The sequence below is a fragment of the Amblyomma mixtum genome, chromosome 2 (assembly GCF_055824585.1).
Source record: "Amblyomma mixtum isolate Tamu chromosome 2, ASM5582458v1, whole genome shotgun sequence".
Lineage (NCBI taxonomy): Eukaryota > Metazoa > Arthropoda > Arachnida > Ixodida > Ixodidae > Amblyomma > Amblyomma mixtum.
This window is the reverse complement of record NC_143013.1, coordinates 137,938,057-137,958,702: the sequence shown is the minus strand read 5'-3', so window position 1 is coordinate 137,958,702 and position 20,646 is coordinate 137,938,057. Positions and strand designations below refer to the sequence as shown.

Here is a 20,646-nt window from a genome sequence, read left to right as displayed (position 1 = left end):
TCGACCCTCGTTCTTCGACGGAACTCCAAACCGATGCCAGCGGCGTCGGCCTCGGTGCAGTCCTCGCGCAGCGCAAGCCTGGCTTTGACGAATATGTTGTCGCTTACGCCAGCCGGACACTGACAAAAGCTGAAGCGAACTATTCTGTCACTGAGAAAGAGTGTTTAGCCATCCTGTGGGCGATCGTCAAATTCCGACTTTACTTGTACGGGCGCACTTTTGACGTTGTCACCGATCACCACGCCCTCTGCTGGCTGTCCTGTTTGAAAGATCCCTCTGGTCGACTGGCGCGCTGGGCTCTGCGACTTCAAGAGTACGGCATTCGCGCTGTATATCGTCCCGGCCGTAAACATGCCGATGCTGATGCCCTCTCACGTTCCCATTTGCCGTCCGAGACAGGGCCTTCTATATGCGCCCTGCATTCTTTGACGCTCGACTCCGCTGATATGGCTTCCGAGCCACGCAGAGACTCGTGGATCGCTTGCCTCTTGAATTTCTTATCTGACCAATCGTCTCGACCTCATTCCCGTGCTCTGCGTTGTCAGTCCCACCATTTCGCCATCACAGACTAGCTTCTTTACCGCCGGAACTACGTTCCGGATGGTCGCAAGTGGCTGCTTGTCATTCCGACCCATCTACGCTACTCCATTTGCTCCTCCTACCACGATGATCCCCAGTGTTCCCATGCCGGCTTCTTGAAGACCTTCACCCGCCTACGACATCGGTACTACTGGCGTGGGATGTACCGTTATGTGCGCAAGTTTCTTCCGTCCTGCACCGCATGCCAGCGCCGAAAAAACCCACCTCGCCGACCCGCCGCACCTTTGCAACCACTGCCTTGCCCAGCGCAGCCCTTCGAGCGTGTTGGCGTCGACCTCTACGGCCCTCTCCCCAGCAGATCGGCCGGGAACCGCTGGATCATCGTCGCCATCGATAGTCTTACCCGCTACGCCGAAACTGCGCCTTTACCATCTGGTACAGCCCACGACATTGCATTCTTCATCCTCCATCGCATCATTCTTCGCCACTGTGCTCCCAAAGAGATGCTGAGTGATAGAGTTCCAACCTTTCTTTCTGAAGTTGTCGAAGCTCTCCTTCAGGAATGCAACATCGTTCACCGCACCACCTCTGCCTACCATCTGCAGACAAATGTCCTGGTCAAGCGTTTTAACCGCACTCTTGGCGAAATGCTGGCCATGTATGTGGCTTCCGATCACTGCAACTTGGACCGCATTCTACCCTTCGTCACCTATGCTTATAACTCCGCTGCTCAAGCCACCACCGGATTCTCTCCATACTTTCTCCTCTACGGCCGTGAGCCTTCTTGCACTATGGACACCATTCTTCCTTACCTCCCTGATGCTTCTGAATTTACGACTTTTTCTCAAGCCGCCACTTATGCCGAAGAATGCCGCCAGCTTGCCCGGTCTTTCACTTCACACGCCCAGCAGCAGCAGAAAACCACCCTTGATCCCTCTGACCTTCTTCCCACTTATCTTCCTGACTCTTGGGTCTGGCTCTGGGTTCCTTCCTCAAGTCCCAGCCTTTCCTCCAAACTTCTCAGCAAGTACCAGGGCCCCTGCCACATTCTTAAGCAGACATCCCCCGTCAATTACCTCATCGAACCCCTTACGCCGTCTACTGATCATCGTCGCCGAGGCCGTGAAATTGTGCACACCGACCGCCGCAAACCATACTACAACCCCGCCGTCGTCACATCACCCTAGGCCGCCAGGATGGCGCCTTTTCGCCCGGGGGGCAGTCGTAAGACAGGTCTTCGGCTCCCGAATCCTCGGTGGCTGACTTAAGGAAGCAGAGGACGAAGACAAAGGCGCCGATGCTTGTGCGTGTGCGCTGATCGCTGCCGCTGGGACTGATCGCTGCCTCTGGACTGAACCGAGGCGTACCGCTAGCCGTTCGCGAAGCAGCGCCTTCGAAGACGTCCTACACTACAGTTTGTATGTATGTATATGTGTGCGTGTGCGTGTGCGTGTGCGTGTGTGTGTGTGTGTGTGTTTTAAAGACTGAAACAGACGCGCTGAGCTGACCGTCCGCTCGATTGCCTAGCCTGATGATGATGTCCTCGGGCTGACTTTGTTTTATTCCACTTCCTCGTCTTTTTCCGCGCGCTCCTCTCATCTCTACTTTATCTTTGTTGTCTCGGCATCACACTCGGCCACGACTGCGGACCTCAAAAGAAGAGACAGCACAGTCCTAATCAGTCTTGCAGGCGAACGACCCTTTTCTTCAACCCCGACACGTGCACTGCGAAATTGTTTCTCCTCCGCCCGTCCGAGCCTGCTTGAAACGCCGCAGTACACACCACACGCCACGTATGCCACCTAAGCGCTCAGTGATTACGTAGGACCCATCACATTTCGCGGTCAGCTTACGCCCTGTTGATTGTAGGCGCGTCGCACCCAGACCTCGTCTCCAAGTCTATAGCGAAGAGCTGGTCGATGTCGGCGGTCATAGTTGCGTTTTTGTGCCTGTTGCGCACGAGACGCTCTTTTCCGTGCTTCCGACCTGATGCGCTGACAAGCTGCCTGTCGCGGTACAAGGGTCTCGATTTTGACAGGTGTTTCTAAGTTGCACGTTCCTGCAAGTTGAGGCTATTGTCCGTACACAATCTTACAAGGCATTGTTCCTGCAGAACATTGCACAGAAGTGTTGACAGCGTAGGCCGCCGCTCAGAGGTGCTGGTCCCAGTCTGCCTCACCTTTTTGTTATTCATGCAGAAGGGAGCGAGTCGCGATTGTATGGTCTGGTTCGTCCGGTCGGTGAGACCATTCGCTTGAGGGTGGTATGCCGATGCGAAGTGGTGCTAACTCCCACCCGGTGCAGGTAGGCACGGATTTGGTAACTCCGGAAGGTGGTTGAGCGGTCCGATATTAGTTTTCGTGGAAGCCCGTGCCGCCATTAGAACCGATCTTGTAAAAATTCAACGACGTAGTGTGCAGCGAGGGAAGGTACAGCAGCAACCTCTACAAATTTTGACAGATAATCTACAGCCACTAATATGTACCGGTTGCCTACGGCTGATGTCGGCAGAGGTCCAATGTGGTCGATCCCTACGGTGTCAAATACAGTCTCAGGCAAAGGGATTGGCGTTAGAAGCCCGGGTTGACAGCCTGGAAGATGCTTGTCCTGCTGGCAGACCTCGCAGCTGGCAACGTGGACGCGGATGTTGCTGCTCATCGTGGGCAACCAAAAGCGTTCCTGTGCCTTTCGCAACGTGCCTCGCTGACCAATGTGCCCTCCTGTGGGGGAGTCGTGAATAGCGTGGAGCACCTGCCCGCGGAGAGCAGCAGGACGTACGAGGAGATGTTGTTCTTCCTTGCGGTTTTTGAGCCAATGTCGGCGGTATAACGTAGCTATCCGCAGGACAATCTTGTAGTTGCTTCCAGTGTCCCCAAGGGAAGGCATGATAGCCACCAAATCTCTGTCCTCGCTTTGGGCCTTCTTTATATTGTGACGGACTAGAAGACGACGAAGCGGGCAGTGGCATGGGCAGGAGCGCTCGTGCTAGGCTCGCAGACATTAAATCATATCATCGCCATCGGTCATGCAGCCCTTTCTTCATCGGTTGCCGTCACGGAACATTTGGTGTAAAGTGCTGGGTACCTTCTTCATCCCGGTCCCGGAGCTTAGGAGCCTGCTGTACACCGAGGTCTTCTGTGGAGAGCTCACGGCTTCGCACCTGCCGGCGCTTTCCCAGCCTGCCAGGTATGCCCCGACGCCGCCGCTCTTCACCGCCCCACCCCAAGACCCGACCAGAAGACACGACGACACAACGACCGCCGCAACTGCCCTGTGACCCCACTCACCGCCCACATGAGAACCCACATGAGACCCTAGAAGACGCAACGACCTACGACCCCACTGAACCGAGACCGCCGCCACTGACCAGAGAACCCATTGACCACCGACACTCACACGAGAAACAAGTACCCCAGTTCCTGCCGTTGGGTGTGTCCACGGGCCTCGACATTGACTTCCAGAAACCGGTGGCTCCTCAGTCTTCGTGGACCTGGCTTCACCCGCTCATCATCTCTTTCATCGTGACGGCAAGCCCTTCATCTTCTCTTCTCTGTTCATATGTTCTGCCACGCCCATCGTCGCGTCCTGCTTGTCATCGTCTGTGGCATTCTTCTAGTTCGCGCGAACGGGACGATCGCTTCGTGGCCACGAGTCATGTGATGGACTAGAAGACGACGAAGCGGGCAGTGGCATGGTCAGGAGCGCTCGTGCTAGGCTCGCAGACATTAAATCATATCATCGCCATCGGTCATACAGCCCTTTCTTCATCGCTTGCCGTCACGTAACAATATCCTGCTGACAAAACAAGAGCCAACTTTCGCTGTGCCGAGCTAGAGAGTAGCCGTCACCGTTGGGATGTCGCGGCAAGGCATCTGCAACAAGGTTAAGAGCCCCGGCCCGATGCAGCACACCATATGTGTATCCTTGGAGCGTGATAATCCAGTGAGCGAACTTGTGCTTGAGGTCCCGCTTCGTGAACATCCAGGCGATTGCAAAATTATCCGTTACGATGGTGAATTTCCGTCCGAAAAGGTAGTGGCGAAACTTATCGTCGACACTCCAGACCACCGCGAAACATTCTAATTCGTTGGAGTGGTAATGGCTTTCGGCAACGGACACTTTGCGACAAGCGTATGCCACGACGTGCTGAGCACTCTATGAGTCGCGCTGGAGAAGAACCGCCCCCCGGCCGACCTGGCTGGCGTCAGTGTGCACTTCAGAGTGCCAATCTCCACGAAAGTGGCTAAGTACTGGGGCACTGAGTCAGTTGATCTGTGAGCGCTTGAAAGGCTCGTTGCTGCCGTTCAGCCGATATAAAGTTCTCGCCCTTCTTTAACATATTTGTAAGGGGAGCTGCTGTGGTGGCAAAATTGGCTACGAATTTCCGTAAATAGGAAGCCATGCCAAGGAACGTCTGCAGCTGCTTCGCACTGTTAGGTGTGGGGTAATTCGTGACGGTCGCTATTCGCTCTCGGAGCTGGTGAATGCCTTCCGCAGAAATTTTGTAGCCAAGGTAGGAGATCTCCGACATGCCAAACTTACATATCTCGTGGTTTAGCCGGACGCCAGCTTGGTATACCAGGACAAGAACATTATCCAGATTCCGGAGATGCTCATCTTCGCTGGCGCCGATGACCAAAATGTCATTGAGGTAGACGACACAGGCGTGGTCTCTGAGAGAACCGAGCACCGTGTTCATAGCGCGCCAGAAAGTGCTTGGAGCTGTACGTAGCCCGAAAGGCATGCGAGTGAACTCGTATAGCCCGATAGGGGTGCGAAAAGCAGTCTTGTGTTTATCCTCTTCGGCGACGTTGATCTGCCAGTACCCGGAGCACAGGTCGAGAGATGAAAAGTATTTTGCGTGTCGGACGGCGTCAATCGTGTCGTCGATACGGGGAAGCTGATAAGAGTCTGAGATCGTGTGCTTATTGAGCCCTCTGTAGTCGACGCAAAACCTCAGAGTGCCGTTTTTCTTGCGTGCGAGAACAACAGGAGCTGCCCAAGGGCTCGTGGAGGGTCTTACGACCCCAGAAGCCAGCATGTCGCGTACCTGGTCAGCTATGACCGCTCGCTCACGCTCTGAATAGCGCCGCAGCGGAATAGTTATGGACGGGTCATTGTCGGTTGGTATGTGGTGGACAATCAAATCCGTGCCAAGAAGCTGTGCACTAGTCTCCGCGAAATCGGACCTGTGCCGATGCACCAGGGCATTCAAGGTTTGAGGACCGGAAGGCTCACCTTGAGCACGCTCGTCCACGGGCGGGCTAGGGACGGTACGGCATGAGCGGAGTTGCACTTCGCCGTTTTCGATTGACAGCTGTTACGTCAACGGACATGAGGTAGTCTGCGCCCATGATGAGGTCAGCAGGCAAGTCCGCAAACACCGGAACGCCCACCAGGACCTTGCTGCCAGCCTCAGTCCGGATGCAGATATCGACTGCGCCAACGGGAACAGCGCTTCCCCCCAAGCCTTGCAGAGGAGACGAGGTCCATTGACTCATCGAGCCCGGTGCATGACGTTGAAGCAATGCCGTTCGCTGAATGCCGGTATCAACCGATACCGTTAACATGCACCGGCAGGAAAGGAAGAGGATGATTCCGGAATTGTATGTGTGAGTGGGCAGCATAAGGACAATCCTTGAACATGTGGCCATGTTGTCCGCACGAAAAGCAACCGCGGCGTTGCTGTGGTGCTGCGGCAGATGTTCCGGCGGCAGCAAGTCCCGCGACGACTGGCGGTGTCATGCAAGGAGACCGCTCGGTAGACAGATTGAGAGGATGTAAGTGTCCAGTGTGGACATAATCGACGCGTGGGTGGCATCATGAAGCCCGTCGACAATGTACGGTTTGGCTGCGGACGCGGGGCACTCGATGTTGCAGGCCTGAAGAAGACGGACCTTATAATAAATGTAACGGGCGACGTCTTCAACTGGAGCCTGGCGCCGCGCTCTCATTGCGTGAGTTTGGCGTCGTGCACACTGGCCAGGGGTGTAAACGCGTGAAGAAGGGCAGAGCTCCAGGCCGACCAAGTGGTGTAGCGGCGGCCTTCGTACTGGTGCCAGGCGCGGGCGGCACCACGGAGATGGTCTTCAGCGACGGCGAGCGTGGTGGCTGGAGATCAGGCGAAACGCCGGGTAGCAGCGTCGACCACTTGAATGCACGCTTCGGCGTCGTCAGAAAATCAGCGGAACTCCGGAATTAGTACCGGAGGTACTGGGTACCCAGAGGACAGCGAATCGCGGCCAAGCGCCGCAGTGAAAGAAGCAGATAACTGCCGTAGGGTGGAGAGGGCTTCGGGAAGAAGGGCCAAGGCCGAATCCGCCTAGGTTGCATGGACGCCGTTCTCGGGCCGAATAGGGGTCCCAGGCGCCGAGGGAGCCGGCCGTGTCACTGCCCGGTCGTTTCGAAGGAGGAGCGGCGGGTCGTGGAGGTCCGGGTCGGGCTCGACGTTGGTCGGCTGCGCCATTGTAAACACTGAAACTGAGACGCGCTAAGCTGAGCGTCCGCTCGATTGCCTAGCCTTTGTTGTTGTTGTTGTTGCCTTGGTGGCATGGCACATACCCACGACAGGGGAATGGCCAGGGTTCAGTGAGGAGAGCCCAAAGAAGGTAAATTGGTGTGAACCTAATGGATTTCCTTTTGTTTCCAAGCTAATGATTTAACTTTGGGTACGTATTCCGAGGAGTTAATGATGGAATTCTAGATAAAAGGAAATTATGAGAAGAAATGAATGGGAAAAATAAACCATATAAACATAAGAGAATTGAATACAAGAAAAATTCTAAATGATTTTGGACTGCGGAAATTTTGGATACCATTAGCAAGTAAACCTGCCGGTAGCAATTATGTAATTGTGGAAGAAATCGCAAACATGATGCAATGTGAAACCTCGGGCACATCACAGTATGCATATATGCATGCTTCACTCAACGGGACGCTTACGGCCGTTTCTGGTCTTGTTCATTAATATTCACATCACACAACATTAGCACATATCACTGGTTACTTCTGGCTCTCCTTTCATTAAGCAAGAATCAGAACTTGGCACAGATGGTGGTTCCGGTCCTAAGACTTCACTCAACCAAATGATCTGGCAGGCTTTTTCGTAAAGCATACTAGACAACAGGCCGTATTCGCACTATCGATCAGGTGATAGAGAAATGCGCAGAATATAACCGACCCATATATATAGCCTTTCTTGATCAAGAAAAAGCATTTGACCAAGTGGAAACCTCAGCTGTCACAAATGCATTGCGCATTCAGGGTGTAGAAGATAGTTATATGAAAATATTGGAAGATAACTATAACGACTGCACAGCTACCATAGTCCTCTATCAAGACAGCAATACAATTCCAATAAGGAAGGGTGTCAGGCAGGGCGACATGATTTACCCAGCGCTATTCATCGCCAGTTTACAGGAAGTAGTCCGAGGCCTGAATTGTGAACAGTTCGGGATAAGAGTTAATGGATAATGCCTATGTAATCTCTGATTCGCTGATGACATCGCCTTTCTAAGTCACTCAGGACATGAATTGCAAAGCATGATCAATAAGTTAGACAGGCATAGCAGAACGGTAGGCCTAAAAAGTAACATGCAGAAAACGAAAGTAATGTTGAAGAGTTTAGCAAGGGAACAGCAGTTCGCACTTGTTAGCTAGGTGCCAGAAGTAGTAAGGGAATATGTCGACTTAGGGCAGGTAGTTACCGCTGATCCGGATCATTGAGAGGGAAATGCCTAGAAGATTAAGGATAGGGTAGAGCGCATATAGCAGGTTCTCTCAGATAATGAATGGCAGTTTGCCAACATCACTCAAGAAAAAACTGTACAACAGCTGTATCTTACCAGTACTCACCAATGGGTCAGAAACGTGGAGGCTAACGAACAGGGTTCAGCTTAAGCTAACGACTACGCAGCTGACTAGGGAAACAAAATGGATACGTGGAACGTCAAGAGATCGGAAGCGGGCGGCGTGGGTGAGGGAACAAAGGTGGGTTTATGACATCGTTGTTTGAAATCAAGAGGAAGAAATGGACTTTGGCAGGGCATGTAATGGGCAGGCAAGATAGTCGGTGGCCCTTAAGGGTAACGGAGTGGATTCCAAGAGAAGGCAAGCGAAGCAGGGGGCAGCAAAACATTAGGTGGGCGGATGAGATTAAGAAGTCTGCGGGGATAATGTGGCCGCAACTGGCAAATGATAGGGTTGGAGAGACACGGCAGAGGCCTTTGCCCTGTATTGGGCGTAGTCCGGCTGATGGTGATGATGGTTCTAGTGTTCTGGCGCTACGTTGCAGTACATGGCACGTGACATCGTCTCGGCGCCACGATCGAGGTAAAACTCCGCACTGGTATTATGTCTTCCAAAGTGGAACTGCTGAATGCGCTAAAACATCCGCACCACAAACGCGCTCTCTTCTACCGTCACTCGCAGCAGCTGCGAATGCAGGCGCATGCACAACTGCTGTCGTCTTCAAAAATACAGGTGATTTTGCGGCGGTAGAGGAAAAGAGTAAAGAGAAAGAATGGAAATGCGTTATCTACAAAAAAAGAATGCAGCTCATTTTGTCGAAATTACTGTGTGAAATTACCGGAATGCAGCAGGCGCAGGAATCAGTAGTTTCTAAATTTCGGTTCTCGACCAGTCACCCGGCGCTTCGAGGCAGACCACACCAAAATTAACTGGAGTTGCTTACAGTTGTCCCAGTTAGCTAACGCACAACACTTATGTCTTACGGAAGCTAGTGTCTTTTAAGCGTCGTCAGGTGACGAGGAAAAGTGCTATGGGCGCGCCTAAAAAAGCTTTCTTCCTTCGCTAAGTTGTGTTACGGCACTGCAATCGGCTCCGAAAACATCGCAGGTTGCGCTAAAGTACGATGATGGTAAAAAATTTCGTCGCGCGGTCAATGGTGTCAACGTTTGTCACAAGAGCACAAAGGAGCGCTACAGGTAGAGATGTCGAATTTGTAAGAGAGTGTGTAAAGTGGCGATTAGTGGGGTAAATTTTCCGCAATGAATGCACCTATTAGGTCGAGCTTTTCCGGACACAGTGGCATTCACTTCTTTTCGCACAGCGGCTGTATTCTGCCTTTTCTCCATCTGTGTATTCCCCACCTGTGCAAAACTGAGGACAAAGTAGCTACTTACTCTAGCGAATGGCACACGTTTGCGTCGGAGATGCTAATGTTTAAAGGAATCAACTTCTATCTACGTAAGGTTTTATTCTCTGCAAGCTTTTTAAGAGAAAAAGAGTGAGTTTTTAACTGTCCCCAAGGTGTGCTAAGAGTAGTTTACGCAAGCCGAAAATTGTCTCTCATTCGTGTTCCTTTTCATTTCCCATGCAACAGGCTGACTCCCAAAGGAACCCGGAAGACCCGTTCGTCAGCAGCCTGAGGAAGACGCTGACTGAAGCCGACACGCTGATTTTCAAAGCCGCCGTCGCGTTTCCACCATTTCGATACGTGGTTCCGTGGGTGTTCCCCTACGTCACTTACGGCAAGCTCTTCGGGCGCATCTGCGGCCGAGTTTACGACGTTATACGAGCGCGAAGAGCTCAGCCTGAAGCGCGACACGTGGACATGCTGCAGCTCATGTTGGACGAACAGGCCAAGAGTAAAGAAATCAGCGGAGGCGGCGAAGCTTCAGGACGGGAAGATTACGGTAACAGTGGGTTCACGATCACCGACGAGCACATCGTGTCAAACTGTTTTATAACGCTCGCCGCGGGTTTTGAGACAACGGCAGTGACATTAGCTCTAATCCTGGATGAGCTGGCCAGAAACCCGCTGGAACAAGAGAAGCTATACGGTGAGCTGGCCTCCGCGTTTCCGGCAGGTGTGGGCGAAGACATCAGCTACGATCAGATAAAAAGCTTGAAGAGGCTGGACATGGTTGTGAGTGAGGGCCTCCGGAAGAACCCACCGCTTGTGCTTTTTACGACGAGGTTGTGCGAAGAGGAGGCCACGGTCATGGGTCGCACCATACCCGCTGGATGTTCGCTGCTGGTTCCGGTGTGGAACATTCACCGCGATCCTAAACTCTGGCCACACCCCGAAAAATTCGATCCTGAAAGATTCAGTGGTGACAAAGATAAGGAGAGGCACCCGATGGCGTATGCTCCATTCGGCATCGGACCCCGACAGTGCGTGGGTCAGAAGTTCGCCCTGCTTGAACTCAAGACAGCCCTCTGCAAGCTGATCCGCAAATACCAGATCTCCTTGTGTGATGGGAGCGAGGCCACCGTAAAGCTGACAGTTCCTTTCATAACCATCTGTCCAGAGAAGAACATTGTGCTCAGTGTGAAGTTAAGGAGTAGTTGTAAGTAAACGCTCGTCGTAGGCTTTGTAGGTACTATTGTAATAAAGTTGACTCTTACAAAGTTATATTAATTTGGTTTTGTGCCTTCTTGAGGAGCACTTACTTCTTGGGACCAATAGTGTGGCTTTCTTGGGTTCCATTTTGTAGCCCTGGTTCCATTTTGTAGCCCTGGATGTAAAGCAGTTTGAAACCATTCTATCGGGGTCAGGCCACATAGCTTTGTTGGGAAAGACCATACTCATCATTTCTAAGAGGCTTTAATCGCTACAAAAGGCTTCGTTGCTCTGGGGCGGGCGGGAAAGACTGAGTATCGCTGGCTGGGCGTAAAGCCTCTCAATGACGGGGCGATAGTAGGTTCCGCGTTCACGTTATCACTTCGTTCGCAGCGCCTGTGCGAGGAAGGCATCGGCTATACTATCTACGCCGATGATATCGCAGTCTGGTGTACCCGGGGCTCTCTTATCGACAAAGAAGACATCCTACAAGAGGCAGTCACCTGCGTATAAAGACGAGCAGGAAACTGCGGCCTCCGCTACGCACCGGAGACGTCCAAAATTATCCGCATTTAGGGCTATGCCGGCAAACCTCTAGGAGACATCGAAATTAACGACACGTTACAGCTTCTCCGGACTACTGCCCTCCAGGACTTCCGCATGATTCAGCGCATCACCCGCAACCGAAAGTCATGAGAGAGGAGAACACCATCCGACTGATACAGGTTATAGCTTGTGGGGATTGAGCTTCTTGGGCTACCCGAGTGTGCGCCCGCTTCTGCCGTTTCGTTCGTTAGAGAGACCCCCCGTGGGGTGTCCGCGAGCGGAATGGGGGCAGCCGCGCTGCTTGTCCTCCCTTGCAAGGGAAGCTCTTCCGAGAACCGCAGTAAATCACCCTCCCTTCCGTTCTTCCCGCTTCGACCTCGCTTCCCCATTGGGTCACACCGAGTGACAGTTGGGCGGCGTTGTTTCGGCGAGAGGTCTCGAGCGGGAAATGAACGGGGTGATCGCCACCGACTCGGGCAGCAGAAAGGTGCGTAGAGTTTGGCTCCCGGGTGCCCCGGCCTTTGCCGGGGGCCCAAGAACGCGGGTGCTTTAACGTGCGCATCTAGTATGTATGCTTGAGTCCAGGCCCGAACCTCTGGAGTCGTGTAGCCCGCCTGTGCGGCGCCGACGCGCTCCGGATTCGGGAGGGCCTGATTTGGCTGGTTCTCAGTCATCGCCGGGCCATTGCCGGTGACGACGCGCGATGAGCCATCGATGTGCGACCTGCGTCGTCAAGATGTGCACCGCGTAGACCCCATCCTCCCTCGTGTTGCGCTGCGCGCGATTTAACCCTTTGGTTGGCCGCGAGGCATGCGATCGCCCTTAGCTGTGCTGTCCCGCGTGAATGTAGTCTTTGCTTTGCGCGCGCGGCTCTGCGGGCCCGCTTTCGGGTGCTGCGGCGGGGTTACGGGTTGCACCGAGGTCTGGGGATTAGTGCAGTGTTATGTAATGCAGCTTTCTGTGTAATAAACACTTGTGCTCTCAAATAACTGCGCCTTCCTTCCTTCGGAGCGAGGGCGCAGGCGCGCACCAAACACTGACAGTGCCCTGAGCTTGCTCCGGCCCGAACCCGCGATATGTGGGCGAAGTGCTTCTTAACTAGCACACCGTCACTCCGGTGTTGATGACCCCACAAGCTATAACCTGCCCGTCATAGTCTCCCATTCCTACTACTTCTGGGAAATGAACAAGACAAGGCGAACGCCATTATCCGTACCGCCTGCAAGCGTTCATTAGGCCTCCCGATGTACATGGCCAGTTCCACCTAGAGGACCTGGGACTGACCAACACCATTGAAGAAATCCGATAAACCGACCTAGTTTCGCAAAAGGAACACCTCCCCACTACCAAAGCTGGACACGCAATCTTGGAAAGCGTGAGGTCCTCGCATGGCATACGCGCCATCCAGGACAACCAAGATATACCCTCCAATCTTCGAACTTGCGTGTATGTGGACCCATTCCCGAAGAAGAAAGATGTACTCGGACCCACAAAAGGGACGATAAAATGCGGGAGTGTACTAGCTGCGCGCACGCACCGACCGGCAACAAATCCTGTATACGTCGACGCAGCCATGCACCCCATTTCTGCTAATGCGGCAGCGGTCGTCTTGGACACAAATTTCAAGGAAATCGCCAGCGCCTCACTACGAAACTGTTCTCTCACAGTAGCAGAAACTGCTGTAATCGGCCTCGCCATCCAGGACGGTGATATCACCGGAAATTACGTAAAACTTGTTACGGACTCTGAGTCGGCGTATCGGCTCTTCCTTTCCGCAGATTTCCACACTCCATCGCTCCCATTTTAACTAAACCACAGGTTCAAAATTCCACATGCAAGCGCCAAATCACTTGGTCTCCTAAGCACGAGAGAAACGAGGCCGCGGACAGTCTAGCCGTGGATACACTGACCGAGCGACTAACCTCCCCGACCTACCCCTCTACCTACGGCGAACGCCTCTTCCTTCTACCAACACAAAAGGAAGCCCATGCCCCACTACACCGTAAGTTAGCGACGGCAGAGGCGAGAGACTGGAGACAACAAAAACAAAAATGATTAAATAACACGGAATTTTGTGAAACACAGTCATCGTGAAGACACTAGCAATATATTTTACAGGATAATTTGTAATCTATTCTTAAGGACCAGCACCACATTAGTTGCAAAGTGGAATTTAATTTACTAAACTTTCCTTATACCAAATGGTTTAATTTAGCTTAATGCGTCGTGTCGCGCTCCCAGTAAATATATTCAATTCGAGATAAGCAAATTAATGTGATATTGAAAACAGATTAATGTATTATTTTGTTTTAATATCATAACTCGTATCTCTAAATTGCGAGCTAATTTTTTATTCAAGTAAATGTGCACAGGTTGTAGCGTCTCTTCCACATGGACGTCAAAACAACATTTTTGATTAGTTTTATTTAATGGGGTTAGAAATGCGGCTTGCGATTTTTGACGAAATACGTTGAACGCAAGGAACTCAGGGCACCTTTGTTTTACCTTAGTTGCTTCGCATGCATGGCATAATTGGATTCGAAACTGCAACTTGAAAACCACACAAAAATACTAGTCTGGTAGTCCAGAGTAATGCCCTTTTTCATTGCGAGAGAACTTGGGCAAAAGCTTTAACCAGAAATTGCGGATTTTCTATTGTGTCTGCAAGTGCAGAAGACAAAAAGAAACATTACGGAAGTATTACACATATCCTTACCAACTAGTCTGCAGTGGAAAATTAAGCGGTTCTGATTTCCGTCGTGCATAAGCGGTAAAGGACATATTCCCGAATGCATCCTATCTCAGGTCATATGAGTTCAAACCCGCTGTTAGCCAAAGTAGTGAATCTTTAGTGAGTTCATCTCACCAAAGACGAAAAATTAAATTCTCACCATTTGGCCACAATTACACTGCGCACGACGTCAAGCAAGCGATTTCGCAATGAGAGTGGGTACACAGAAGTCATCCTCATGCTTTTTGGCTCGCTCTCTTCGCCTGCCGAAAAAATAAAGGCGCATGTAGTCAAAGCAACATTTACTACAAAAACAACTTTAACTTCCAGACGTATATCAAGATAAAACAGTTTTAGTACTTACAAATAAGATCTGGCAGGCGGTACGAACAGCGTCGGAGCTCTCCTGATATATGAGTGTGGCTTTTCGCGTGCACAGACTATGAACGGTGCTAGCTCGAGTGTGCATGCATTTTCGTCGCGTTGGTTGTGCACGTGGTTGAGCTCCGCCGTGCAGTCATGAATGTCTTATTGTGATGAGTCGCGCGGTTCCAAGACGAGCAGTGGAGACGATTGTGTGGGGGGGGGGGAATGGCTGAAGGGGAGAGAGTCATTTTCCTTTACACAGGTTTCGTGGTTCCGAGAAAATTCCTCGAGCTGAAAGGTGGAGACAGGGAGGTGGAGGAACAGCGAAGCGCGTAGCTGCGCGCGAGGGAAAACAGCTTTGAGAAAGTGACAACCAAAAAGAAAAAATAGCGCTTCGCGGGGTGGGGGCTTAGCCCGCTACCTGGAAAAGGGCACGGCCGGGAGAACAGGTGGGGAGATATTGGACTTAAAGACTTGAAAGAGAGAGGGAAAGCCAAAACACGTGAAAAGAGTTTGGAATTTTTGGAGAATGAGTCACATGACCACAGGCAGTACAGAAAGCAATATCTACAAGAGAGAAGTGGATGGGAAACACGGAAGCGTCAAAGTATTGCTACAAAGCTGCAGCAAAAGCCTGAAAATTTTGAAGTGAAAAACTTGGAGCTTCAAGATGCATTTCGCCAAAACGACTTGAGACACTCGCGTATTTTGTGGGGCCGTATGATGTGGCTTCTGTTAGTTCAAGATAGCTTAAAATGTTTCCTCATAATAACAAAAATATAAAGCAAAAAATATCCAAGCAGAATGCGCGCTCTTTCATAGTTTCATGTACCGTACATGCGCCAAACAAGCTAGGTTAACATGTGTCTAACGCCAGTTGTCAGTCCATTTATTCAGTGCTCGTCGAAGAATCCTCAAATTGTTTGTTGTGTGGAAGTTTCGCGCAAGAAAAGCAAATACAAACAAAGGCATGTTGAATTGTGGTTCGCAACTACTTTCGATGGTTTTCATCAACAAAGGTGATGTTCGAAAGAAAAAAAAAACTTGCGAGTAAATATGCAAAGACGTGAGCAAGAGCTATATAGCCCCTAATGCAAATTACGCAACAGAAGAATAAAATGGTCAAAAACAACAATTTCCAACACTACGATTTGCAGAAAAGGAAGGAAATAGCAAATTAGGAAACACGGGAGAGGCGCGATCACAGGGCACGACGTAGGGAAGCGTAGGAATCGCTAAGCACGTGTCCGCGTGCGTTTATGAAGCGCCCGCCTAATATTTCACTAGCGCAACGCATAATTCGAAATTACGAGGCGACTGCTTCGTTTCTGGACGTTGCCAAAACTGAGCACAATTTCTGTTTAGTGAATGCACTTGCGCTAATCTATTACGTTTGTATCGCGATCTCCATGAAGCAGACACCAGCTGCGCACTGCGGCAGTGAATTCCTAGAGCGAATAAAAAAAAGTGATTTTTTTTTTCCAAAAATTTAATCAAATGAAACTTGTTTGATTTTCGTTGAAGGCGCCTGTTGACAATTTTTGTTGAAGGCGTCTCGGGTGTAATCAGAACGTTAATTCTGATCAACAGGACTTCGATCGCAAATTCTCCTAAACGTATTATTGCTGCTCACTGCGCAACCAGAGTGCAGCTTTTCCAACGGAATCATGGGTAGCTTTGCTCACAAACTGCAAAAGTGTTCGGTTAAAATATAATAATAAATAAAACCAAATCTTTGAACTCGCATGTTTTAGCGCGTTCGAAAATTATGAACTCCCGATATGGTACTCGACAATAAAATTAATTTTGAACCCATCTTAATGGATGACACAATGTTTACCAACGTTTGCCAGTATACTTTGAACACTGGATAAGCGGTGGCAATCCTAGGCCAATATAGCCAGCTCCCGGAAATGGCATAGCCAATTCTGGCAAACAGTGGAACAACACTGGCTAACATGGCCCATGATAGCCATGATTCGATGATGGCACAGCCAGCAATGGCAAACAGTGGGGCAATCCTGGCTAACCTGGCCCATGATAGCCAGGATCTAATGACGGCTCAGCCGATACTGGTAAAGCGACGGACAACCAGGGCCATTGTTGGATGTGCTAAGGAGTGGTACAACCAATATCGGATGCTCACTGGCAACTTTGGACCTAGTTAGGGCAATGCTTTGCCAGTGGATTTCCAATATTGGCCCGCTGTCGTGTGCTACCTGGGATGGGGCTGCTCCGGTCCCACGGCCCTCGATCTAGACAAACATCAATCCGAGGAAGAGTGGGAGTCTGCCCTGCTCAGCTCTGATTGGACGACCTTATCCTCCAGCACGAGTTTCTCCTTCAGCACCCCCCAGGCAGCACAAACCGTTGGCCCAATATTGGGAGTCTGTTGGCTATGTGTGGCCCTATACAGGACCAATGTTGCCTTCATTGTTCCCATATTGGCACTGCCACAATGTGCCATTTCCAACATTGGCCCTACTTGTCCGATGTTTTCCCCATATTGGCAATGCCGCTTAGTTACACCTCCAACGATGGCCCTACTTGTCCGATGTTTCCCCCATATTGGCAATGCCACTTAGTTACACCTCCAACGATGGCCCTAAATTTCTGCTGTCGTCCCCATATTGGCAGTGCCGCCTCATTACACCCGCTATGATGGCCCTACTTGTCCGCTGTTTTCCCTGTATTGGCAGTGCCGCTCCACGACACACCAAAGGATGTCCCTGTGATTATATGTGGTTATTTCTCTCAATCCGTTTTTTTTTAATATTCGGACTTGTTTATTTATTTATTTTTTATGACCAACAACAGCGCTAGCGTCGAACTCTGACGCGAAATTACAATAAAAAGCGCGATGTAATTGATTGCGCGAAAGTGAGCAGAGGTCAGATTCATTCACGAAGGTATACGAATTTTGAAAAGCGGCGTCTTTTGTAATTATGGTATGCAAAAAAAAAGAAAGAGAGAAAGAGGTGCCACAATCAAGAAAATGAAATTTCGATTCGAGGAATGGTATAATAACGCACTAATTAACGTACTGCCTCGCATATCTCTCGCATGCCTCGCATACCACAGCCCCCGATTATAGGTTGCCGGTTCAAATTCGTGTCTCAAGATATAGGCTCAACTTAACTAATAAGTTTATGCTGCACGAAACGCTGGATCGTATTACACAATCCGGAATACAATGCCTCACCCACAGGATGCTCACCCTAGAAAAAAACAAATAAATCGCTTTTTCCACTAGGTCACAAATTATTGCGTGGCGCATTTTGAGAAAAGAAACGATGTGAGTAAAACGGGATTTTGGTTTTATCGCAAATAAACAGTTGACGTGAACAACTTGCTGCGCATTTACTGCGTGAAGAAGCAGCAGACGAGAAAGAAAATGTAGATGTATGTTAAATTTAAAAAAAATAATAAGGGAACAAACGGCTCTGCTTCCGGAAGCCGCGAAGCTAAGGTGGCTAGGTTTTTTTAATGTCGCAAATTGTTTTGTTATTCTGCTGTGCTTTTTGGGTATTCTATAACGACGGCTCTAGCATACGTTTTTGCTTTAAATTATCACGTTTATCAAATTAAAGATCGGAACTTTTTCCCGGTCGCATTTCCACTAGTTTTTTTTTTTTTGCCTTTTCTTTGCGCGTATCCTTAATACCAATGAGCCATAACAGATGCATTGCTGATTAGCGCGCCGCGTCATTTCGAGCTAGCGCAGACACGCACGGGTGGGCCGCATGACGGCTTAGACCGACCTGCCTACACTGGTGTGTATAAAATGTAGGGTATTCGTCGCTCTAGAAGCGAATCATTGGATTATATTGATGAATGGTGTTGCTTGGACGTATGTCATATACTTTGTCCGCCACAAGTATCATATATGAAACACTCAAAGAACACGCATTGTTCCCGCTAATTTTATTTATTGTTTTATATTTCCGGTATTTTCATAGTAACACGTTTATCTCAGCTTCAACCAAAGAGGCACACGACCGCAGAGATTACGCTAATGTTTGGAGCCGTTTTGACGAAATTCATGCCCAAGCTCCACGTTTCCACTTCCAACATCTCCGCATTGTCGTTTCCTTGCCGCTTTTCACGTGCTCAACGCCTATGGCGCACCCTCCGGACATTCCGGAATTCTTTCACTCATTTCACCCCCCCCCTCCTCTCCACCCCCTTTTTGAAGTCCCATACAGCCGCCTTTTGCCGGGCTGAGCCTCTTTGTTGGAAGAGCGCTGGCCCTCACCATGCTAGGAGTTTTTTTTTCTTTGTGATTTTAGGTACACTGACCTTCTCTAACCTGTTTTCCCCTCGCGCCCAACTAAGCGCAACGCCGCTCATCCACCCTCCCTAGATTTTCTTCTACCCCTTTTCCAGCTGCCGTTTCTCTTGCTGCAGCAAATTCTCCGAAAAATATAAGAAACCTGTCCCATCGTCGTCTCCTCCTTTCCCGAACACTCGCCCAACGAGTATCGCCTGTAGCTAGCAAGGCGGCGAAAAGCCACACAACCAGCGTGCCGACGAAGCATGCGCGCTCAAGCTGACGCCGTTCGTTCTCGAGAATCCGCACCCGATACGATTTGACAATTATGACGGAATTCAGTAGCCTGGCCTGCAAGATTCTATTTGTGAGTACCACCATACTTTTATATTGAAATCTGTTCGGAAATGAATATGGTTCTTGGCGTAATTGCCGCTTTGAATCAGCGCCGACCTTTTTTTTCTCCGGCACTGGCGCCAACATTACAATTATGACGGAATTCAGTAGCCTGGCCTGCAAGATTCTATTTGTGAGTACCACCATACTTTTATATTGAAATCTGTTCGGAAATGAATATGGTTCTTGGCGTAATTGCCGCTTTGAATCAGCGCCGACCTTTTTTTTCTCCGGCACTGGCGCCAACATTACAATTATGACGGAATTCAGTAGCCTGGCCTGCAAGATTCTATTTGTGAGTACCACCATACTTTTATATTGAAATCTGTTCGGAAATGAATATGGTTCTTGGCGTAATTGCCGCTTTGAATCAGCGCCGACCTTTTTTTTCTCCGGCACTGGCGCCAACATTACAATTATGACGGAATTCAGTAGCCTGGCCTGCAAGATTCTATTTGTGAGTACCACCATACTTTTATATTGAAATCTGTTCGGAAATGAATATGGTTCTTGGCGTAATTGCCGCTTTGAATCAGCGCCGACCTTTTTTTTCTCCGGCACTGGCGCCAACATTACAATTATGACGGAATTCAGTAGCCTGGCCTGCAAGATTCTATTTGTGAGTACCACCATACTTTTATATTGAAATCTGTTCGGAAATGAATATGGTTCTTGGCGTAATTGCCGCTTTGAATCAGCGCCGACCTTTTTTTTCTCCGGCACTGGCGCCAACATTACAATTATGACGGAATTCAGTAGCCTGGCCTGCAAGATTCTATTTGTGAGTACCACCATACTTTTATATTGAAATCTGTTCGGAAATGAATATGGTTCTTGGCGTAATTGCCGCTTTGAATCAGCGCCGACCTTTTTTTTCTCCGGCACTGGCGCCAGCACTGGCGCCAACATCTGAATGGCAACTTTCACAGCGAAATGTCTAGCGCAAAGGCATGCACAGAATGGTGAGAACTTTATTTTGCAGCTTTGAAAAAATGGATTTACCGAACGTTGACTATCTCTTCAATCACCGTGGCGGAGTGTTGTGTGGTCCGACTCATGTTGCGTTCATTACGACATTGGTCGGCTATCGTTTGTGCTACATGAGTACCAGAAGCGCTTATTCTTTCACTGCAGCAGTTTTCTGGCCGCGTGTAATATTCCCGTGCCGGGTGCCCTTGTCTAGGCCAGTCGCAGGCGTACGAGAAAAAGCGGAATTCCTGGTCCCAGCGAACTTTATCCATGTTGTCTCGGAATTAATCACCCATGGACTAACGGAAGAGTGATTTCGTGTGGTTTTCAAGTAAGATTTCCGTCTGCCCCGTTACATGCATGCCAAGCGGCATCGATAATCTGCTTACTTTAAAAAAAGTGTATTCGGTCTCCTGCGTTCAGCGCATTTCGCAAAACTGTGCAAGCCGTCTTTGCATGGAATATTATATTTCATAGCGAAAAAAAAATTGCTCACAGCTGTTCAATAGGGAGGAGCTGCTA

The 20,646-nt window shown here is 50.0% G+C and overlaps 1 protein-coding gene across 1 annotated transcript in view; it reads left to right on the top strand.

The window, feature by feature from the left end:
• LOC149361062 (cytochrome P450 3A4-like) overlaps positions 1 to 10,881 on the top strand; it is a 29,522-nt gene extending 18,641 nt beyond the window's left edge. The window contains exon 4 of the mRNA XM_089572582.1: positions 9,884 to 10,881. Within this exon, the coding sequence (XP_089428708.1) occupies positions 9,884 to 10,861 (978 nt within the window). The 3' untranslated portion in view covers positions 10,862 to 10,881. The remainder of the gene's footprint in view (positions 1 to 9,883) is intronic.
• Positions 10,882 to 20,646: the final 9,765 nt, after the last annotated feature.